At 39.7% G+C, this 24,968-nt stretch overlaps 2 protein-coding genes across 2 annotated transcripts in view; one reads left to right on the plus strand and one right to left on the minus strand.

Annotated features, from left to right (window-relative positions):
• The window catches only part of LOC139938507 (neuronal acetylcholine receptor subunit alpha-3-like), a 57,567-nt gene extending 46,835 nt beyond the window's left edge, over positions 1 to 10,732 (plus strand). The window contains exon 6 of the mRNA XM_071934073.1: positions 3,926 to 10,732. Coding sequence (XP_071790174.1) covers positions 3,926 to 4,183 — 258 coding nt within the window. The 3' untranslated portion in view covers positions 4,184 to 10,732. The remainder of the gene's footprint in view (positions 1 to 3,925) is intronic.
• A 1,163-nt stretch (positions 10,733 to 11,895) lies between these two features.
• Positions 11,896 to 24,680, minus strand: LOC139938496 (neuronal acetylcholine receptor subunit alpha-3-like). Its single transcript, XM_071934057.1, has 7 exons — positions 24,355 to 24,680; positions 16,634 to 16,773; positions 16,076 to 16,120; positions 15,219 to 15,328; positions 14,144 to 14,864; positions 13,330 to 13,632; positions 11,896 to 12,807 (listed from the first exon to the last, which is right to left on the minus strand). Exons 1-7 carry the CDS (start codon positions 24,434 to 24,436, stop codon positions 12,568 to 12,570), a joined length of 1,641 nt encoding a protein of 546 aa, XP_071790158.1. The 5' UTR covers positions 24,437 to 24,680; the 3' UTR covers positions 11,896 to 12,567.
• Between the last annotated feature and the right edge of the window lie 288 nt (positions 24,681 to 24,968).

Below are 24,968 nucleotides of genomic sequence, written 5' to 3' on the forward strand. Positions count from 1 at the left end.
GTCAGATTTTTGGCCGATTTAACCCCAAAATTTTGATTTAAAATTCAATAGGTATTTTGACGGGGGTCGAGAAAGTTACAAGCTTTCATTTGAGCCATTGCTAGAAAAAGTCTGCCAGTTATTAGAAGCAGTGAAATTAAGTGCACAAAATTAGTTTTTGTCGAGATCCTGCCAATATATCACGTGACCAATTCTTATGTGTTTTATAAGAAACGTTTTAAATTTTTGTCATGGTTCCTGACCCTTCAAAATAAAAGTTAAACTTTTTTTTGTTAGAGCGGGTGATACTCTTTGAAATACCATTCACTCAAACAAAATAACATTTTTTAAGGTTTGGGGCAAAAAATCTGACATAGCATCTGTAATTAAAGCCAATACTTTTGCATTGATTTCTCTGAACGAATGATCTACTGTGCTTCAGTAATAAGGAAGTAGCGAAGGTGGGTTCGAATCTCACCCGAGTAATATTACTGTGATTTTGTGTCTAAAGTCTTTATCCCCGATGCAAATTTAACATCTATTAGCTTTTAATATGTTGTCGTCAAAGTTTCGTCTCGCTTCAAAGCCTGTCGACCTTCTATGATACTTCTTAATATTTCACGGCTGTGTCTCATGAAGATCTTGAATTCAAGAAGATGTCACTATTGAATTATTTCCTCCATATCTGTTGTCTGTTGCTCTGAAGAAAAAAAAGACAATGGAAATCATTAAAATAAACTTGCCCCAGAATTTAATTGTTTGTATTTTGTTTATTTTTATTTTCACTCTCAAAGGGACATATATAGGCCTACATCAAAATAGACGACACAACTTTTAGAGTTCAATTAAATTGAATTCAAATTGAGCTGATTTTTTTTTTAAGCCTGTGGGTCCCTCTGTCATCTAAAGAAGAACAACAATTATCTTCAAAGTTCCTTTGATTCAAAGGAAACAATTGATAAAATGATTTAGGTCAGACAATTAGGCCTACCTACCTAATAATATCATTCAATTAATAGATCAGCAGGATTATGAAGATAACTAGAAAGGTTTGCGGAAACCAACGGGTCTATTTCAGAACCACCCCAACTCATTTAGAGGTTATCATTACATGGCGTTACCGCAAATCTTTCTACAGATCAATAGATGAGCATTAAAAGTGAAATGAACAATAACATTGTACATGTAAATTGCGCTGGGTCAAAACGACATAAAAGAAAATGGATATACAGACTACCCCAAGTGCATATCAAATTAGTTTTGTTTAATATGGGTATAACTTTAAAGCATTTTTTTCCAAACTATGGGTGCATTCGTTTAGCTTCCTTGGGTCTAACCCGCGGTGCTCACTCGAGTGTGCCACTGACAAGAGCTAAACGAACGACCACACACCGCTCTCGTAGTGACGTCGTTTACCTGGGGCCAGCCCCAAAGTGACCCACTCCACAAGCAGGGCACTGGGGGCTGACCTGGGTGAACCCCTGGAATGACGTCAAAAGCTATTCGGACGCACCGGGACAGACCAGGGATGACCCAGGGAAGCTAAACGAACGCACCTTATATCAGTATAAGATAATATTATTGCAATTTTTGGTTGGTGTCTACCAACACATTACTGTACATGAAAGACAAATCTGAACACAAATAATGAAACATCAAGTCAGTTACGAGCATGGAGAACTATCAATGACATTTTCTTTAAAATTTGTTTGTCTTTCAAAACAAAATTGCACAATACATCACAGGACAAATCTGCATAGAAAACTGCATTGAGTTACAACATTGTTGCCAATGTATACGGCATGGTTATTGCACTCATTATCTGTTATGTCTATCAACATATGACATCATAGAAAAGACCTGCAAAAATCCAAAAGCATGGTATTAAGTTTGCAATTTTTTAATTCACAGATATTTTCATCGCAATGTTGTTATTAGGGTCAACAAACATTGTACAGAAAATCAGCAAAGGCAAAGGCATATCAAGTCAGTTATAAGTAATAACATTTATTGGGTTCATTGCAGTTGGTTTGCCAATCAGTGTGTGACAACACCCACGGTATCAATATCTCACGAAAATCTGAAGAAAACCAAAAAACAGGAGCATTATATCCTTATGAATAATAGCATGTTGGTGTATGACATTTGAATACACATTTTTAATCACATGAACAGCATCTGCAAATACAAAGGCATAAACATCAAGTTTCTATTTTCATAAATGAAGGAAAAAACAGAACTTAGGGGGTACCAGGGTTACCCCCCTTCACATTCAGTAAAACAAAACAGTTGAGACATGGCGCACATTTCCCATAACGATGAATGGGGTCGGGTTACCTAGTAAGTCTGTTGCCATACCAAAAAAGCTCACACTACAGGCAAAACATTTCAAAATGTTTTTTTAAAAACAATAGTACTGTGTGGCTTTGGTAACCACATGACAGATATACCCAACTTCACAAAGCTGTTTTTATAAGCACATAGAGTAACACAATGATATTATGCTGACCCAAATCAGATTATCCTGTCACATGTATGTGACTGGTATCCTGCTCACCTTTGCTTAGCAGAAATGATTTTCTGTACCAAGCAGCTCTATGAATTTAAGCATTGTAACTTGATCTTTCCAATTTGTCAACAATATTAACATACAGTACACAGATTGCCAAAAAAGGTCATTATCAAAATTATACAGGGATATGTATGCCCTATTCAGAATAATTATATAATGCCGTCTGGGAGCCTCAAACAATGCTACCACCAACAACATCGGTTAAATATTCCAATTTCAGATCAATTTTGTAGCTCTGAGACTCATGTTAAACGAACTTAAGAATGCCCCTATACTTACTCCGTGCTCTTGTGCAGCCCATGTTTACACCAATTCACCAATCTTCTCTCACCCACACTGGCAAGAAGTGTTCAAAATACCCCCATGCTGACCCTCTTTCAAGACTCACCTGCTCACATACCACCTGTCTGGATATCTTGGAGGACCTATCTGACCATTACTTAAGACCATTAGGTCTAAAAATGATACAAACTTGACTTGTTGTTGACACCACATGAACTGTCTGTCTGCATTGAGACAGAAGCCATCTTGTATGTGTGTGTTTGTTTGTCAGTACTACATTTACTCACGTAAGGATGTGTCGTCTGCTTGCTCAGGAAATCTCGTCTGCTACAATAAGACGATTATTCGGCCCTTCTGATTGGTCATTCAGGTTACGTCATCATAACTAGCAAGCTGAAATATAAAGATGTAATTTCTCACTAAAAAGAATTATGCTTGCTCAGGAAATCTCGTCTGCTACAATAAGACGATTATTCGGCCCTTCTGATTGGTCATTCAGGTTACGTCATCATAACTAGCAAGCTGAAATATAAAGATGTAATTTCTCACTAAAAAGAATTATGCCTGCAGCCTTTTATTTAGCATCTGAAAGCACACAAAACTGTGAAACAATGGACAGGTATTTTTCTTTCATTATTATCTTGCAACTTTGATAACCAATTGAGTAAACATTTTCACAGATTGTTTAATGTGTGTATATATTATGTTGGGAAACACCAAGTGAGAATACTACTCATTCCTATGATACTCCAGTGCCTTCAGTGTTGAAATTGTGTCTTCACCTCCAGTGTTTAACAACGGGTGCGTTCATTTAGCTTCACTGGGTCGACCCCGGTCTGACCGGTACGTTCGAATAGCATTGACGGGGCACACCCGGGTAAGCCCCCAGTGCCCTGCTTGTGGAGTGGGTCACTTGGGGGTGACCCGAGGTGAATGCCGTCACCACGAGAGGGCGATTGTGATGGTTCGATTAGCTGTTGTCAGGGGAGCACTGCGGGTGACCTAGGGAAGCTTTATCGAACGCACCCCATACTTGTTTCAACTTAATGTTAAATTAATTTGTTCCCCTCTCAATTCTCTATTTCCATTCAGGTTCGTAATGACTGGGAGTTTGTTGCCATGGTAGTCGACCGCATCTTCCTGTGGATCTACGTCGCTGCTGTAGCCGTGGGGACCATGGTCATCATGCTATCCTCACCAATACTCTGGGAGCGGGAGCACACCCACCCGGAACAGCCAGATTGGGGAACCCCCAACATCACTTGTTTCTATCTAGAAGACCTTCTTCCGAACAGCAACGAGACTACCATCAAGAGTAGTAATGAGTATAACTGTCCATCTCCTGTATAAGAATCTTAATGGGAAGCTAGACTTGATGACAAGTCGTTATAGTCAGTGTCTGTTTGTCTGCTAGTGCTTTTACAAGCACCATGCAGTCCAAATCACACAGCCTGACGTTCATGTAACAGTCACAGTGCGGTTTTAACATTAGTGCAACGGTCGTAGGTAGCGCGTGACGTGAGCCTGCTCTAGTGATTTTACACACATTATTGGGATCGAGGATGTGCGTACCGTCCCCGCAACTAATAGTGACTGGGAACGATACACAGCGGCGGGCGGCGATTAAGACTACACAACACTCGATTTCAAGACTAATGAGAAGTAACTTATGTAGGCAGAAATGAGTGGTATTTACCAAAGATGGGACATGCATAATCTCATCCCCTTAATAAGGTGCATTTATTATTACAGGTATAGTTCAACAAGATAACAATAGTTAAATGCACTGGATACTATTATACAAAATAATTAATAGCAAAAAACTTACTTGGTGGCGAGCAATGGAGAGCTACTGAAATAGTATAACACATTGTTAGAAACGGCTCCCCCTGAACATGCTCTGGAGTAACGTGTGTTTTAGGAAAGAGGTAATTTCACACTTCAATACTAAAAGACTTCAAGGGTATTTTCATTCATTGTTCTGTTACAACTTCAATGGGCATTGAGTCAAAATGTTCACATTATTTGTTATTGCATGTATATGTATGGGATACACCAATAAAGAATACTGGTTTTTGACAACTACCAAAGGTATCCAGTGCCTTTAAACTTTTGCCCTTTCGAAACCAAGGGTTGGGAGCTGAGAAGGGATTGCCCGTCAGCTGTTTGGACAATGTGCGTTTTCCCTTCCCAAGCCCATAACACGCCGTGGTTTCGAAAATGCTATGTGGGGAAAAAGGAAGATGGCTGTTTTGTGAGGTTGAAGACCAGTGCCTAATTTCATAGAGCTACGTAAGAAGAAAAGCAGCTAAGCGCACCAATATTGTGCTGAAGTGAATAAGGTTACCTTCCAAACTACCATGTCACGAGTACACTGTTTGACTGGTATCCTGCTAATTTCTGCTTAGCGGAAAAAGTTTAAGCATACTTCCTGCTTAAGCAGCTATATGACATTGGGCCCAGACATGCAAATAAAAACCTTCCAACGCCGGGTTCTAAACTTCCCTAATTTATACAAAACAATGTGTGAATTTTTTTACCAAGTAAATTAAAATTAAACAAGGGCCCGGTGGCTAAATTGTGTAAAGAGTAAGCTAATGTTCATTTTAAAATGTTAAGTTATTTAGGTTTATATAAAATATTTAAAATTATTATAACACTTAGATAAACTGTCAAATTCTTCCGATAAGAGGCACAAATTCCTGTGAAATTGTGGTATTTACATGTACATGTACATACCGGCAAAACTATATTTTTTAAAATACATTTCTGCGGCATTGGGAAATGGTTCATTAAAACACTAATATAACTATTGTTAGAATAAACCGATAAAATGTAATAAGGGTGCAACCTAATAATGCATGCACATGGTAAGTGGTTTAACATGATAGTAATAATTTATTAATAATTATATAGGTACAGATCGTCCAAACGGATGGCGAGTTAAAAACGTGTTTAGAAGCAATAAGCGTATTAAAGTAACGAGAGTTGTGATTGGTCACACCGAAATGGTCAACATCTGCGCAGGCGTGTAAGTTGGCCGTCGTAACTCTAATAATCGCAAGAGTGTGTAACTGTGTGTGCAAATGAAAGGAACATTACAGAACTTGTAAGGAAAAACTCGTCTAATATCACAGATTTATATAAAACTTACACGGTCTAATGATGAGTAGAAAACATCCCTTGAAAAAATTATGTCTGAAATGTCGTATTTGATATTCTTTTTGGAGTATATCCTTCTTTTTCAACGTTTATTCTTTTTTTCCTTTTTCCGATGTCATGCAAAATGTGTAATCAGTTTTTCACTAGTTTCTCGTGACTCAGATGGCCAATTGATTTCAAACTTCGACAGGTTTATCAGTTTATGTACATGTATAATGGTGGATTGCATAAAAAGCTTACCTTCCGGCGACTGTTATGTTAGCAAAAACCAATAGTGTAATTTTCCTTTAAACATGAACTCGGAGAGTGGAACCACTTACCCGAAAGCTTCCACTATTAAGTAAACTTGACTTTCTCCTCCTAACCAGTGGTTAGTTCTGATTCAGTGGTTCATGATCCTTGGGGTGGATTTCACAAAGGTAGTCCTAACTTAGAACTAGTCATAGGCAATGCTAAGACTAGAGGTAGGACTGGTCCTAAGTTAAGACCACTAACTCATCCTAACTTAGGACTGGTCCTATCTCGTAGCATTTCATGCCTAGGACTAGTCCTAACTTAGGACTACCTTTGTAAAATCCACCCAGTGCATGCATTGATGTGTTGAAAGGATGTATAGTTGTGACTATTAGCAATCTGACTTGCTCCCTTTTTCAAAACCACGGCTTCGGCTCCAGATTCGGCTCTGGCTCTAGCTTATCCTTTAATCAAGGCGCACGAAAAAAGACCAGGGCGAGCGGTTTTTTTTTTTTTGTGCGTGATATCTGGGTCGTGCTTGACATCTGCGGTGCCGCTTGCGCCTTGACTAACTGCTAGCTTGCTATAGCTTGGCCCCGCGGTTGTTTTCAATCGCTTGTGCTTTGCGTACGGGCTCAGTGCTTCAGACGAGAGAACGGAGCCTAAAGCCGAAGCCGTGGCTTCGAAAAGGGCCATAGAGTGTGTGTGTTCCTTATAGACTGTGCAAGTCTCGCGAGAAATTGAACTTCCGGGACCATTGTGGTCCCAACCTAATGGAGTTTTACGTTGGGGAGATTTTGTTCTGTCAATAATTTTAGTTTAACATAAGTTATGACTCTAAAAAGTGAATATGTTCTTGGGAATGTAAAAATAAGTGATTACAAACAGAAAAGTAAAATCAATTCAACAAATTAACGAAGAAAACTAAAGAAAAAAACTTGACCTCCAGTTTCCGGTTTACTCTAAACAATTAAGAGTATTACCCAATTGACGTTCCCATTATCGCTGAACCTATGTGATGATCGCACCAATTGGACGTGATTCACAAACGGGGTTTGTTAGAAAAACCATCCAGGTCGATGTCGAACAGCGATCCTCGTCGCGATAAATGTATAATATTTACGTTAATTTAAACAAAACAATTATTATGTACACGAATTAAAATAATAATTATACAAAAAGTACGTTAAAAATAATAATCTTTAAGAATTTTTTAACAAATAACAATTTCAATACAATTTGGTTTTGTACAAAAATATACTTTTTTTCGAATTAAGTTCTCGTTTTCGCTACGTGCGAGACTTGCACAGTCTATTCCTCGGATAGATTGCAAATGACGTCATTTATCGCCATCTTTGATGAACGTGCACAGGCACGAGTGAAAGGCTAGCATTGGCTAAGGGTTATATTGTGCTCAGCGCGTACAAGCGTGCCTTTTTCCATTTATCTTCAAAATTGCGGCCGATGAAGCTAAAGAGTGTGTGTTTTCCTTTTCTGTAGATGGATTGAACATGACGATGACCATTGGCCACCATCTTTGATGCATGAAACGCGCATGAGTGAAAATGCTATCATTGGCTAAGAGTTGTCTTTTTGCCCAGTGCGTACAGGCAAGCGTGCATATTTCCATTGTTTATCATCAAATATGGCCGGTTGATGACGCTTTGTGCAATCAATCTTTGCTCCAAGTGTCACATCGAACTGTCACAGTTTGTAGGAGTTGTTGTTTTTGTTGTTGCTTTTTATGGTCAATGTTTGTTGTTGTTGTTTTGAGAGTGAGATTGAAAATTCATGTTGGTGTGCTATGATTTCAATTAATAATAATTATGTTCTCGGGTCTCTGATAAATTGTTTATGGCAACAATCTAAACAATATTGCTGACAATGGATGTGTGGTATGTTGAGTTGGTAATCCTTTTTGGTACAAGAAGTATTAGGCCTAGACACAGTTTGTGTGAAATTAAGATTTTAAACAAATAGCTGCTTCCAATGTATTTATGCAAACTTGTGTCTTTGTGTGTTTTTATGTGTTGCGTTGATGTGCGTTTTAGAAAGGTCAGTTCAAGAACCACTAGGAAATCATTTACTCCGGCAGTTATTGGGAGCAAGAGGATAATGTTAAATTAGTTTACAATAATATATACTGTCCAGTGTATATTAAAAGAACACGTTACCTTGGATCGGCCGAGTTGGTCAAAACAAAAGCGTTTGTAACCGTTTTTTATATAATGCATATGGTTGGGAAGATGTTTTAAAAGTAGAACACAATGATCCACACAAGTTTGCCTCGAAATTGCTACTATTGCTAAATCTACTATGCGAACTAACACGGTCGGCCATTATTTTATGGGAGTCAAAATTTTGACACTAAATGGCCGACGTGTTCGTCGACGAGGTAAAGGGAAAACCACGCAATTTCGAGGCATGTTTATGTGCATCATTGTATTCTACTTTTACAACATCTTTCTACCCATATGCACTTTATAAACAACGGTTACAAACGCTTTCCAAAGACCAACTCGACCGATCCAAGGCAATGTGTTCCTTTTAAGGCAGTATGCAATGTTGAAGCTGATGCTGGCGAATGAACATTACTATCCGGACCCAATTTCATGAAGCCTGTCGGCATAACAACTTACTAAGTATAGAAAAATCTTGCTCAGCAGAAACTGGTTACCTGCTAAAATTCCATGAAGTTTTTATTGCAACGGGTACCCGCTCATGTTTAGCTTAGCAAACAAATTGCCAGGCAGGGTTTTCTGCTTAACTCCCTGTACTGGTGGAAATTGGTCCCCGGTCGCTGGACCATTTATTTCGCCACTTAAACCATCTCTGCTCCCTGTGGGGTGTATACAGCCCGTGATGCCATGTATGTAGTGCACCAATCATTAGTAACCATCTCTACCCTACAGGTACCCGATTACTACACCCAAAATACTCCTGGTGGGAGAGAAGCAATTGAAGAACACATGTTTTTCAAGGCAAAAGAAGGAAGGAAACAAATTTTAACCAAATGTATAGGTTAACAAGGCAATTGCCAATCCGGTTTTATTAAAACAGGCGTAGGTAATAATTTACAGGCAATATGAAAACAAATTAAAGTATTGTTTGTTAATATTAATAATACAAAAAACACACACACAGGCTTCTGAAAAAGATTGAAGAATGTCATATAAATATTGTAACATATATATTGATTTATTAATTAAGTAATAAAATGTTCAAAAGTTGTGGGAACAATAAACTTTTGGTTTGGTTTTTTTCATTAATAATTTTATTTGCGAATTCAGACTTTTATTTTGTTTTCAAACATTGGGCAACATTTTCTACGGGCAGCCACTATTCTGTTTTGGCGTATGTGTGTTTTTACACATAGCGCCGAAGGCTGCAAGGTGCTTAAAGACACTGGACACTATTGGTATTGTCATAGACTAGTCTTCACAGTTGGTGTTTCTCAACATATGCATAAAATAACAAACCTGTGAAAATTTGAGCTCAATCGGTCGTCGAAGTTGCGAGATATTAATGAAAGGAAAAAACACCCTTGTGTAGCACCATGGTCACACGAAGTTGTGTTCTTTCAGATGCTTGATTTCGAGACCTCAAACTCTAAATCTGAGGTCTTGAAATCGAATTCGTGGAAAAGTACTTCTTTCTCGAAAACTACGTCACTTCAGAGGGAGCTGTTTCTCCCAATTTTGAGTAGTTACCACTAGTGTCCACTGCCTTTAAGGGAAAAAGACCGAAGTGACGGCGACAACCAGCTACAGATTTGAGAACAGGTGCGTCTTGAGGACCGAACAGTCTGAGCGTTTTTTTTTTAACGGGGACAGGAAGACCATTTCATAGACTATATAGGCAGCAGTAGAACGCTTTTATCACCAGCTAGTTTGCATGACGTGTTCACCACAAGGGAGATCACGTCATGATACCAATTCATTTAAGTTATGCTTTTGTGAATGATACTTCAACAAAATGAACATAATTTTAATTTAGTTCAGGTCTTTATATACACTTGTTTTGCCATTGTCATGGCAACCTTAAAAATAAAGCATCTATAACTACCTTCACGTAATAAAACAATCTCTCAAAAGCGAGCACCATAAGAGACTTATAAAATAATAATATTCACTGTGGTTTAGATTGGGAAGCTAAAACGTATTTTTTAAACTTAAATGAATTATACAACTTTAATCGAACATCCACAACACTAAAAAAACACACAGGACAAAACTGACCCAGGTCTCAGGGGCCTGACTCGTTCTTGGTCAGGCTGATAAAATGGGATTTCACTCAAATGTTACCTCAGTTTGACCCATTATGAGTCATTTTAACACAGATTTCGGTTCACACCGACCAAGAAATTTGTGCGGATACACAAATTACGTGATAGATTTACACCCTGATAGTCATTAAGAAAATTTCGTTGTTTCGCTTGCATAATTAAACCATGAACTTAACCAGTCTCACGCGATTAGGGCGTTACCCTCCTAACCCCCCCCCCCCCCCAGCCTCTGTTTGGTTTCACTCGTTAGAACGAGCGAAACAAAAGATGTCTGCACCGTCAATGAGCATAAGTTGTGACTAGAAACAAGTTGCTACCTAAACAAAAATGACACCCAGTAAATAATTTTCCTCAAAATAATAGTAATTTTTTTATGAAGCCGGTCCGCTTTTATAAAAAAAAAAGTCAAACAGACCCTGTCCAGCAGGCCATGAAACCGATAGGTTGTTCTATCAATAGACACAATTGGACCGCAAAATAAAACACATTACATGGCACCAGCCTAAGGCACCATCCAATAAACCTTTGCCAAGGTCTGCCACAATCTTGATCATGTTCCCTGTGTCCGTTTTAAGAGTAATGAAGACTAATATTCATTGTGCAAAAGGAACCAGACTATTTTCACTTGTCTCGGTTTGATCACATGAGAGAAAACCAAGGTGGCCGTACCATGATCAATGGGTGCGTTCGATTAGCTTCCCTTGGTCGACCCCGCGATGCTCACCCGGGTGAGCCCATGACAAGAGCAAATACGAACGATCCCACTCGCTCTCTCGTGGTGACGTCATGTACCTGGACGTCATTCCAGGGGCTCACCTGGGTCAGCCCCAAGTGCCCTGCTGGTGGAGTGGTTCACTTGGGGTTGGCCCCAGGTGCATGACGCCACCACGAGAGGGTGAGTGATCGTTCGATTAGCTTGCCAGGGGCTCAGAGATAGTGAGAAACGTGAGGTCGACACAGGGCAGCTATAAATCTAACGCACCCATAATGATGTTTTGTATGTGAACGTGTACGTAGAGTTTGAATGTGAAATGAATGTTAGATGGTACACAGCTGTACCACGTTACTGCCAGTATTTAAAGGAACACGTTGCCTTGGATCGGTCGAGTTGGTCTTTGAAAAGCGTTTGTAACCGTTTTTTATAAAATGCATATGTGTAGAAAGATGTTGTAAAAGTAGAATACAATGATCCACACAAACATGCCTCGAAATTGCGTGGTTTTCCTTTTACCTCGTCGACTAACACGTCGGCCATTTATGGGGGTCAAAATTTTGACTCCCATAAATGGCCGACCATGTTAGTTCGCACAGTAGAGGGAAAACCACGCAATTTCGAGGCAAACGTGTGTGGATCATTGTATTCTACTTTTCAAACATCTTTCCAACCATATGCATTTTATAAAAAACGGTTACAAACGCTTTTGTTTTGACCAACTCGTCCGATCCAAGGCAACGTGTTCCTTTAATGTAGGATCAAGGCCAATCTCTGGCGGGCGTATAGACCCTTGTCGAATCCACGGATTTGGCTCTAGATTCGACTCGTGCTAGCTTGGTCCCGCGGTTGTTTTGACAAATTGCGCGTGCTTTTGGTAAGCGCCCAGGGCTTCAGACGAGAGGACGGAGCCTGAAGCCGAATCCAAAGTCGAAGCCGTGGTTTCGCAAAATGGCCGAAATTCACGAGCCTCGAAGTGTGACGTCAGATTTTCAGGCTAGTGCCAGTCTAGACAGACCCTAGTTACGTGTGACGTCAGTGCAAGGGGCTTCGGGATGGTGCAAAGTTTGATACAGTTATTACATTTATAAAACACTATGAAAGCACCTGTACCCATTATCCACAATGGGCCCCAACAGACCTCTATCATGGTGCAGCCATCTTGAATATTTCCCTTTTATATCAAAGTAACCAAACCGAGGCTGGAAGGGGGAAAATAGTCTGGTTCCTGTTTGCAAAATTGTTATAAGCATTCAGTAATGTTATTCGATACAAGGAACGAGACCAAGATGGAGGCAGCGTGATAAAAGTCTATACCAAAGTAACTGGGAACCCAAACCCCTATGTTGAAACTGTGGGGATGACCTCAGAGGGAGGGACAGTGGGGAACAAGTCGTAGTAACCGGCACTTAGCAGAACAATAGGGTCTTCGTAGACCTCGCTCTTGTGAAGATCTGGGGATTCCCAGAAGATGGGAGCTTGAATGAAGAAACCAATGGTGCCGAAGGTAGCTGTGATGAGAAAGATCCATAGGAGAAGCTTGTCTATCACCAGACCAACGAACTTCCACTCTTCTTCTGACTATAGAATAAGAAGGAGAGATCAAAGGAAAAACTTACAGTTTTCATCAAGTTTGAAGGGTTTTGGGTACTCAAGTTTTTGAGAGAAAATCAAGGAGCAAATGTTGTCAGGAGAGTCGCCTATATCAGTTGTAAATCATAAAATAATTTTCATCTCTAAGACAACTTTTGTTTCTTTTCGTGAAATTGTTACTAACTTCTCAAACACTACAGCACCTCGGTTAGTTATATTTTGAGAGAAGCTTTCTACTGTCATTATCTTTAAATCGTGTAAGTTTAATTTAAATTTGTGGAGGTTCGTATTTTGTGTCGTACAAAAAGTACCCCAAACCCTTTTAAGTTACAACAACATCTCTTAGTTCAATGCACAAGATATACGATTCCTATAACGGTTGATAAGACACTGTTCTAGAATTGCAAATGTCGTGGGTTCGAATCTCAGCCATGTCGATTATACAGTTCTAACAAACATCGGTGTATATTCTGGGTAAAACTAAAATTAACATTCTTATAATATACTTACATCATCTACTTTGTCAACTTCCTCCAAGTTGTGCTGAATATACTGCAGACCCTCCAGTAGATCTCCCCATTCCTTCCTGATGGGTTTGTATTCGTCGTATCTCTGCATGTCGTGGCCTCTCTCCCTGTACTCGATCTCCTCTCGTAGGGACGGTGACATCGTGGACGAGGATCCGGTCATCTTACCGTAGCCTCGGGGCCCCTTACCGCGCTGCCCTGCCTCGTCTGCTGGTGTGTACACGAAGGACGAAGATGCATTGCTACGGATCACTGCCCTCTCCATCTGCTTCTGCTTCTCCTTCACCTTAAAGGAACATTTTTTTGTATTTATTTATTTATTTATTTTAAACCTTTAGACATATACACAATGAGTACAAGTTGGACAGGGGCTGGCAAGGTTTTAAAAGTATAAAAACGTCATCTTGAGATGTGTAAAACCAGACCCCTACCGACAATAAAAATATTATTATATAAAATAAAAAGGAGATTGCACTGAAACGCTATTAAAATCACAAACCAGAAAACATTTAAACAAAAGCAAATCGAGACTCTTGCAAAAACAACACCCACAAAACACCATCAAAACAGGAGGATCAACAAATTAAAAATCCATAGCCAAACACGAATGGATTTTAAAACGTTCTAAAGCCAAAATAAAACTGGTACCAAAAGAACACCTTTTAAAACCATGAAGCAGGAACTTAAAAATAAATGAACTAAACATACAACTAAACTTTTTTTAATAACTCCAAAAGAGTCCTACAGGACTAGTCCTAAGTCGACCCTTGTTCTCTTAAAAGTCTCTTGGGGCTTACCTTACGCTCCTCTGCGGCACCCGGACGATCCATCAGCAGCAGCCGGGGCAAGTAGTTCATGAAGACCAAGCGGGTAAACCGCCCCATGGTGTGGGTGTTGGTGTTCCGGAAGTGGACATTGATGGTCCAGACCGTGGCCACGATAGAGATGGATACAATGGACATCGTGAAGAGCATGTAGCGCGTAATGAGAGGCACCGTGGTGGAGGTCGGAGGAATGATGGACGGGATGAGGAGCAAGAACACAATCAAGGCGAGGAGAACTGAGATACAGAGCGTGATCTTCTCCTGGGCAGCCGAGGGCAGATAGAATACTAAGACAGTCAACAGAGCGATAAGAATACACGGTAGCACCAGCGTGATGACGTAGAACAACGGGTTCCTATGCAGCACGAACGTATACGTGACGTCTTGGTACACTTCAACGCAGCACGGGTACTTAATGGCGTGTTTCTCGATGGGTGATTCCACGATGTCCCACTCACCGTTCGGCCGGTAGTTCTCTCTCTCAACACGGTGGCTCAATGGGTTTAGGTCCACCACGCTGCCGTCGTAAGTCCAGGTACCAAACTTCATCTTGCAGCGCTGTTCGTCGAATGGGAAGAAGGAGATATCAATGCTGCAGGAACTTCTGAAGATTACAGGTGGGTTCCATAGGACTGTACCGTCATATTTCACGGTGGCGCTGTTCACGACGTCAACTGCGTAGTTTCCCTCTGCACTGTTGGGAACAGAAGCACAAAATAGAAATGACAAAAAGGAGCACACATCATAATTCAGAAAAAAAAACATTTGAAAGTGTTTCTTTTAGACATCATTGGGCAAATAAGGGAGATTGTAAAGCAAATCTTGTTGTGACCGGTATAGAAGGGTGTAACGAAAGTGTGGCCAGGAAAGTGAAAAAGATCGTGAGCGATTACTTTCTTTAAAAAATCTGCTGCCACCTAGCGTCCTAATTAATTTCCCCGGAAACCCGAAGCCATAGCCAAGAGCCAGAGCCGTGGTTTTCAAGCTGTCGTTTTTAAAAACAATGGAACCCGTGATTTGCACCATGAGGAAGAGTGATCATGCTTACGTGTTATACAGAGCGATATCTGGTTTCCATATTTGGTCAACTGGAAGGTACATCCGCGTCTGTCCATCATAGTCGTCTGGATTCCACGATAGTTTGTAATCATTCCATTTCTGCGTCCAAATCAACCAAGAAGATGTCATTTTTAGTAAACAAAGAAGACAATGATTATTCTGAGACTATCGGAGATAAACGAAATGAAAACAATTGTGTTTGGGGTCATGAAAGTTCAAAGTTTTAAAAGCATAATAATATTTCCGAAAAGGTGTGCAAATGTAGTAGGGCGCCCTCAATAAAATATCAAAGGGGTTGCCCATTACCCATCCTGTGCGCCGTGCGTACATAAAGGTTTCGTTCTTCATAATATTTCAGCATCGTTTTACCTCTTCCTTAGACCAATTTTACATGAGGCAATTCACAGGCAACCAGTTCTTGGCAATCGCCAAGAAAGGAACGAATTCACATTTGAATGCTCACATAAAATTATTATTCTTTGGGATCGTAAGACATTGTTAAAAAATAAATCACTCATGGTACCAAAGTGGTCCTGTAACACGCACTGCAATAAGAGACTTTTAAGACGCTTGGTGGCAGCAGACTTACCAGGTAAAATCCATTGTTCTCTGTAATGTGCGCAGGCTCAGAACTACGTCAACAATGAAAATTTACCTGGTTAGTCTGCTGCCACCTAGCGTTCCAAAGTCTCCCATTGGTTTGCTCCAAGGTGCTTATAAAAAGTGCCTCGTGTGACAACCTTTTTAAATAATGTTTGTTTCTGCATGTGTGCTTAGTTTACTGAGAATGGAAAGATCACCAAAGCAACCAGACAAACTTTTCTGGAGGGTTGTTGATGGACTTACTTGTTTCAGCCAGATACTGGTAATCATGATTTGGTTCTGCTCATCCTGTACACAAAAGACAAATGTTTCGTTTTTAAACCATCAAAAACACATGGGGTCTAACAAACAGTCTTGTTTCGTTTGGGTCGACGCCCAAGTCTTCAAAATAATACAGAGTCCTACAGCAAGTCTTGAACCAAATCTCAAGCCTCGCGAATTTCTTTGGGGGAAGTCTCAGGTTATATTACTTTTACCCCCTCTAAAGTAACGATAGTTTTTGATAAGGAGTTAATTAATCAAAACTGTAATTGAATCCAAGAAAGACTTCAGGCCTGAAACCTTTCTGAAAGCACACACAAATGTTGCTACAAAGTTAATTTTTTCTTTTATTGTTTTCTTGCAACATCAATGACCAAAATTAATGATTACAAACTTTCACAGATATTTTATGTGTGTGTATGTTGGGATACACCAAGTGCATGAAAGCTGGGCTTCGACATTACCAAACGTGTCCAGTGCCTTTCAATTATTAATGAAATTATTACTACCGAAGGTGTCCATCTTTTAGATTCTACTTACCACGTCTACGAGTTGGGACAGAGTCAGTCCGATCCGTACATCCAGCACCTCTGACGTGTTCTCAACGGGTCTGATGAGCGGGTTGTAGTTCTCCATCAAAGTGTCATACAGTTTCTTAGCCGTGTCGGAACCTTCACAACCTGCACAAATAAAACAGTGGCTTATAGTTATATAGCCCAGTTATAGTTATCAACCCCTAGTTATAGTTATAGGGAACGGGTCCGATGAGTCTGTTGTAGTTCTGGATCAAAGTGTCATACAGTTTCTAAGCCGTTTGAAACCTTCACCTGTAAAAATAGGACAGCGACTTATAGTTATATAACCTAGTTATAGTTATAAACCCCTAGTTATAGTTATAGTAACGGGTCTGATGGGCCGGTTGTAGTTCTGCATCAAAGTGTCATACAGTTTCTTAGCCGTGCATGTCGGAACCTTCACAACCTGCTCAAATAGAACAGCGACTTATAGTTATATAGCCTAGTTATAGTTATCAACCCCTAGTTATATAGTTATAGTAACGGTTCTGATGAGCGGGTTGTAGTTCTGCATCAAAGTGTCATACAGTTTCTGAGCCGTTTCGGAACCTTCACAACCTGCACAAATAACAGCGGCTTATAGTTATATAACCTAGTTATAGTTATCAACTCTAGTTATAGTTATAGTAGTGGGTCTGATGAGCAGGTTGTAGTTCTGGATCAAAGTGTCATACAGTTTCTAAGCCGTTTCGGAACCTTCACAACCTGCACAAATAGAACAGCGGCTTATAGTTATATAACCTAGTTATAGTTATCAACCCCTAGTTATAGTTATAGTTATATTAACGGGTCTGATGAGCGGGTTGTGGTTCTGCATGAAAGTGTCGTACAGTTTCTTAGCCGTGTCGGAACCTTCACAACCGGCAAACATAGAACAGCGGTTTATGGTTTAATTATATAGCCTAGTTATAGTTATCAACCCCTAGTTATAGTTGAAGTAAAAGGTCTGGTGAGCGGGTTGGTGTTCTACATCAATGTGTCGTACAGTTTTTGAGTCGTTTGTGGAACCTATACAGCCTGCATGGGAAAACATTGCCTCGTGGGACGTTGCCTGCTTCTTGGTGGTGGAAAGACAGTCAACAATTTTGGGAACATCTGTGCGTCCTAAGCACTGCTTTATCAAACATTATACTTGATTTTTCTTAACATTTTCTTTAAAATTACGTAGTGTAAGTATAGTTCTTGTGAAATTCATTGCTCCAGCCCCATCTTTAATGGTGTGACGACCAATGCTCAATTTCAGAGAGATCTTCTTAAAGGCACTGCAGCCGATTTCACGAAACCCTAGGATTAATCATAATCTCGAGTTAGGATGAGTAACCCGTCCTAACTTAGGATGGGTACAATGCGTCCTACGTATTTGGATACGGAACTGAACCCATCGTAAGTCCTAAGATTAATCCTAAGTTAAGAAGAGTTTGGTGAAATCGACGGCTGGACACTATTGGTAATTGTCAAGGACCAGTATTCTCACTGGTATTATATCAACATAAAATAAAAAATCTGTGAGAATTCATACCCAATTGGTCGTCGAATCCAATGTAAAGGACAACGAAAAAAAAAAATGCTCAGCCGCGTGTGATAAATGATAATGCAGTATTACTTAACAAAAACAATTGCTGTTTTATAATTAAAGCAAATTGGGAGGACCTTGACTGCCCGTTAAAATTCATGCCATGTGTATGTTGTGATGATATGGTAATCTCAGCTATGACGTAGGCATTGTTATATTGTCAACGTAAAGAGTGGTAGTGCAATCTACTGCGCGTTAGAAATCGATAGGTAATAATAATATTGCAATCTTAAGTCGGTGTTACATTGGACAAAACAACATACTATGACAGAAGGACTGTCATAATATGGTGGCTGTTTTATAAGCCTTCTTGAGATATGGCGGACACTATAGGAGTGCACTGTGTGTTTGGGTGTATACTGACGAATTTACCAAAACCTATTATAGTGTTGTAGTATTGTGTCCGTAATCCTCAAGATGGCTTATTGTGACTAATACGCCTCTCTTAAAGGAACACGTTGCCTTGGATCGGACGAGTTGGTCAAAACAAAAGCGTTTGTAACCGTTTTTTATAAAATGCATATGGTTGGAAAGATGTTTTAAAAGTAGAATACAATGATCTACACAAGCTTGCCTCGAAATTGCGTGGTTTTCCTTCTACTGTGCGAACTGACATGGTCGGCCATTTATGGGGGTCAAAATTTTGACCCCCATAAATGGCCGACGTGTTAGTCGACGAGGTAAAAGGAAAATCATGCAATTTCGAGGCATGTTTGTGTGGATCATTATATTCTACTTTTACAACATCTTTCTACCCATATGCATTTTATAAAAAACGGTTACAAACGCTCTTCAAAGACCAACTCGACCGATCCAAGGCAACGTGTTCCTTTAAGACGTCATAATTCTTACCCAAAATGAGGCTATGGGCGCACTTCCCCCATCACTTGCAGTGGCTGCGCCCATCGCCTCGTTTTGAGTTAGCATTGTGACGTACCTCATGCATAAATATTAAGAGAGGCGTATAGGCACCATACCAATGTGTGTTACTCCCTTAATGTAAAAGAGTGAAACAGCACTCTTTGAAGAGCCATATGAAGGACAACTCTTTTTCGAGTGGTCTTCCACTCTTTTAGATTGAAGTTTGCATCTTTATGAGTGCTTATTTACTCTGTCCTGGAGTGAAACCCCTCTAAAGGAGTGAAATAACCACCACTCTTTTTGAAGAGCCATATGAGGGACAACTTGAATAAAGAGTGGTGTTTTTTCACTCTTTTACATTTAGAGAGTACTTTGCTCAGTTGCGCAGCCATGCAACACCATACCGCTGTGCTTCATAGATCAGTTTGTATGTCAGGGGTTTGGGGTTCAAATCCCAATGAGGACCATTTTTGTTTCTCTTCATGGTGGTTAGGCACCATACTATATCACATAGTGTTACTTTGCCCAGTTGAGCATCCCTGAAACACCAAAAGAAAAGGAGGTTCTATGGGGGAACATAATGGGTTAAACGTTGAGTCTAAAAGCTCAGTTGTTAGAGCATCTGCCCGGAGTATCAGGGTCTTGGGTTCAAATCTCAATGAGGACCATTTGATTTTCTCTCATCCCAGACAGAAGGACTGTGAGACACCTTACCAATAATTTCAATATAAATGACCAAGAACTGATCATGTTATTTTAATATGTCATCTGTAAAGGCTTTTGCAGAATTCAAAACTCCATTGACCGGCAGTTATTACAGCTGGACCAGTTCTCGAAAAACAGGGATAAAAATGTTTACGAATGATTTTAACTCGAAACCAAGGTTTCAGATTACAACTAATGTTGACACTTTGGTTTTAGAGATAATTACCAAAACCTTTACCAAAATCCTACATGAATCGTCATTAGACACGTGGACATATATTTAAATAATTATGTAATCAACTGCTGGCAGAATTTTGTCTTTAAGCCACTCGGTAAAAAATTGCTCTTTATAATATGCAGGACCCAATTTCGTAGAGCTGCTAAAAGGAACACGTTGCCTTGGGTCGGTCGAGTTGGTCTTTGAAAAAGGTTTGTAACCGTTTGTTATAAAATGCATATATGGGTAGAAAGATGTTGTAAAAGTAGAATACAATGATCCACACAAACATGCCTCGAAAATGCACGGTTTTCCTTTTACCTCGTCGACTAAAACGCTGTCGGCCATTTATGAGAGTCAAATTGCCGACCGTGTTAGTTCGCAGAGTAAAAGGAAAACCACGCAATCTCGAGGAAAATTTGTGTGGATCATTGTATTCTACTTTTTAAACATCTTTCTACCATATGCATTTTATAACAGACGGTTACAAACGCTTTTTATAGACCAACTCGTCCGATCCAAGGCAACGTGTTCCTTTAAACGCAACCAAATTCTATTTAATGGCAAAGTAGCATTTGTCATGTACAATAATGTGACTTGTATCCCACTTATTGGCAGAGAATATTATAAAGCAGCTCTATAATATTGGGCCCAAGTCATGTTCGTCCTCGAACAGTGACAATTAATTTACCCCTCCTCACAGCTACCCCTTCCTCCCTCCCACTTATTTTGTTCCCATCTTCTAAGATAGTCCACTCGATAGAAAACTTGATCAAATGAAACTCTCATCGTTGTTTCCAGAGCCTCCATTGTTTGAATCTCCCACACCCTCCATTCCCCTAGATTAACCAGAGGTGACCATTGCGTAATCATATACGTCGGTGTACCAATTACAACGACAACATTAAAAAAAAAATTATGTCAGTCATTTGTTCCCCACATCGACCCGACACCAAGGCCCAATTTCATAGAGCTGCTTAAGCACAAAAAGTAGCTAAGCACAACAATATAATGCCTACCGGAATAATGTTTCCAGCCAAACTACATGTCAAGTGTACAATTTGTGGCTGGTAATCTGCTCATTTCTGCTTAGCAGACAATTGCTAAGCAATATTTCCAGCTTATTTTAAGCAGCTCTATGAAATTGGGCCCATGTTATTTATTAACAGACTTTACTCGGCCTTCTACAATATGCAAATTACACACCCGGGAGCATAATCCCTTAGGCTTGCCTCTCTATCAATACACCGAAATCGATCGCTGTGGTTGCGAGTTGAAAGAGGAAGAAGACAAAGTCACATACATTTCCATGGGTAACTACTTCTGATTTGTATGTGTCTGCATACAATGTTTAAAGACAACGGACACTATTGGTAATTGTCAAAGACCAGTCTTCTCACTTTGTGTATCTCAACAAACCTGTGAAAATTTGAGCTCAATCAGTCTTCGAAGTTGCGAGATAATAATGAAAGAAAAAGCACCCTTGTCACACGAAGATGTGTGCGTTCAGATGCTTGATTTCGAGACCTCAAATTCTAAATCTGAGGTCTCAAAATCAAATTCTTGGAAATTACTTCTTTCTCAAAAACTACTCCACTTCAGAGGGAGCTGTTTCTCACAATGTTTTATACTACCAACCTCTCCCCATTACTTGCTACCAAGTAAGTTTTTAATGCTAATTAATATTTTTAGTAATTACCAATAGTGTCCACTGCCTTTAAGTCTGAACTTTTAGGCAGTGATGGACACTATACTCAAAATAATTGTTAGTTGGTAACGAGTAATGGGGAGAGGTTGATAATATAAAACATTGTGAGAAACGGCTCCCTCTGGAGTGACGTAGTTTTCGAGAAAGAAGTCATTTTCTACGAATTTGACTTCGAGACCTCAGAATTAGATTTTGAGGTCTCGACATCCAGCATCTGAAAGCACGCAACTTCGTCGTGACAAGGGTGATTTTTCTCTCATTATTATCTCGCAACTTCGACGACCACATGAGCTCAAGTTTTGATGCATATGTTGAGATACACCACGTGAGAAGACTGGTCTTTGACAATTACCAATAGTGTCCAGTGTCTTTAATTAAATCTTAATGAGTTATGTATCTCAATGCGCTCACATTCTGTGTGAAGAGAGCCACGTCGATCTACCCCCTTATTATAGGTTAAAGGTTTTCTATACCTTCCGCCAAGCTAGTAGTTGAAAAGCAGCATACTTCTTTTCAGAACTGAGAAGTCTCCCGACAATCCGAAAATCTACTCCGTGGTAGTTATTGTATAAAGCAAGAAAAGTTCTCAAAAGAGCATAATCTGCCTACGCCAAGTAGACTACCGCAAACATATTGATACCCCACAATGCAATGCCTGAAACCTTAAAGGTTAAAAATTGTCATGGGAGGGGGTAAAATGGCGTACCACAAGATGAGACGACTTTAAGCCATTGGACACTTTCGGAACAGAACAAAAAGTTCACAGATTTGCAAATAACTTCCAGGGTTTACAGAAGGTAAATGGTGAAAGACTTCTCTTGAAATATTATTCCATGAAATGCTCTACGTTTTGAGAAAACATTAAAACAATATCAATTCTCAATATCGAGAATTACGGTGTTATTTTAAACACACGTCATCACATGACACGGCGAAATGTGCGGAAACAAGTGTGGGTTTTCCCGTTACTTTCTCCCGACTCCGATGACCGATTGAGCCTAAATTTTCACAGGTTTGTTATTTGATATAGAAGTTGTGATACACGAAGTGTGGGCCTTGGATAATACTGTTTACCGAAAGTGTCCAATGGCCACTAAAAGATACACCACAGTGTTTACCGTCCCATCTTTGACTGCATCCACCTTTGATGCAATGCTGAACACACAACAGTGAAACTATAATCAGTGTATACCGTCCCATCTTTGACTGCATCCACCTTTGATGCAATGCTGAACACACAACAGTGAAACTATAATCTGGTTTAAATGCCATTAGAAGTCACTCTATCGACGGGCATTTTCTTTTTACAGGGGAGAAGTTAAGTTCAACTGAACGATTTTCAACCGAACATACTGTCTGTACTGTGGCGTTGTGATTCCAAGTGCTGTGTCGGCAAGCGAAGAATCAAATTACTACCTAAATTGCTGTAAACTGTTTCAATTATGCTGTACAATTATTACCAAGAAAAGTAAATTATGTTTTAAACGCCTATAGAACCTAAGGGGTGTTTAATTTCAAATGAACCGTTAACGATAATGCTTTCTGCACGTGCTGAGTTTCGTCATATCATTATCTGATCTTTATGTTCTTGGATTTTTATTTTTGTTAATCCGTTTTTATAATCATTGCATGTAAACAGATCATGTGCTTGGCACATTGTGTCTTGCGGAGCAAAAACCGTTAAACGATTTACTAAGTTTGATTAAACTGCAGTTAAATCAGAACTCGTTAAATTGGCTAAGTGGTTGTATTAAAGAATAATCGAGAGTCAACAAAAGCTATCCCTCTACACAATTTTTTTTTAAACACAACTTTTGTTGCAACCTTTAAAAGGGACAACATAGTTTTTTTATTAAAACAATAAAATAATCGTCTCATCTTTGGTTTATCAATTCATGGTTTACAAAATCATGCTTCATTTTCCACCAACATTTTTTCGGCGGGATCGAGGAATATCATGTTAAAGGTTCGTTTCTTTGGCGCATATCATACAGGTTTGTCTTTGTAAATAACCCTGGCTTTTGACTACAATAATCTCTCCCGTCTTTAAAGGCACTGGACACTTTTGGTAATTATGAAAGACGAGTATTTTCACTTGGTGTATCCCAACATGCATAAAATAACAAATCTGTGAACAATTGGGCTCAAACGAATTTGCAGTAATCAAAGAAAAAACACCCTTAGTTGCATTACTTTGTGTGCTTTCAAAGATGAATAATAAAATACTTCAGCTGAAGTATTTTTTTACTTGAGTGAGAAATTACCTATTTCTCAAAAACTTCGTTACTTCAGATGTAGCCGTTTCTCACAATGTTTCATACCATCAACAGCTCTCCATTGCTCGTTACCAAGTAAGTTTTATTTTGAGTCTTAGATACCAAAAGTGTCCAGTGCCTTTAAACTTTGGAGGAGCGTAAACAAATTACTGGTTGCAACAGACGAGCAATAGTATTTACCCATTCAATTAACCAAGAGTCCGTACATTCACATTGACATTTTACATCCACTGTAGTTTGTCTTTCCAATTAAGAGAGAACCCATTTGCTAATGTACTCTCCAACAACAACATCATTATGGAAATAAAAAAGATGGCTTCTCTTTTATAATTTGATAATTTCCTACCTGTGAGCAGTCCGCATCCGGTCCATGTCACCACCAAAACCACCACGCCCGAGACCCAGCCTCTCCCAACCGAAGTCCTCATCCTTAGAACTCCTCCAGCGAATCCAAGACGTTCTGCTCTTTTAGTATCTCTTTCCTGAACCCCTCTTGGAGGTAGAAGAATCCAAAAACAGCGGTTGTCCCTGAGCGAAGATGGTTAGTAGTCTCGCCGTAATCTTCAACCAAGTCGGTGGTTTATGTTTTTGTTGTATGTCGTTGTATGATAAACAGTCGCCCAAGGCCCAGCATACCGTTACACACAGTTACATGAGTTATGACGCTGGAGTTATTGTTTTCCTATTCAATAACGCCTTATTTGTTCGACAAGGCAGTGGCGGTTGTGGTATACACCAACGGTCGGTATCCCTGCATAATCGATAACGGTCCCCTATGACACTGTTGCCGTTTTGAATGCAGTAGCACTCGACGGCCCCTTAAGCAGCTAACATTGTTTATTATAGTCTCCTCATTGATAGGTGGAGGGGACGAACAATGGATAGATTAAAGAAGGGATTGGGAAAGTGGGAAAGTGGGAAAGGGCCTTGATGGTGGTATGTCACTACTTGAATTGTGTA

This window comes from Asterias amurensis, chromosome 6 (assembly GCF_032118995.1).
Source record: "Asterias amurensis chromosome 6, ASM3211899v1".
NCBI lineage: Eukaryota > Metazoa > Echinodermata > Asteroidea > Forcipulatida > Asteriidae > Asterias > Asterias amurensis.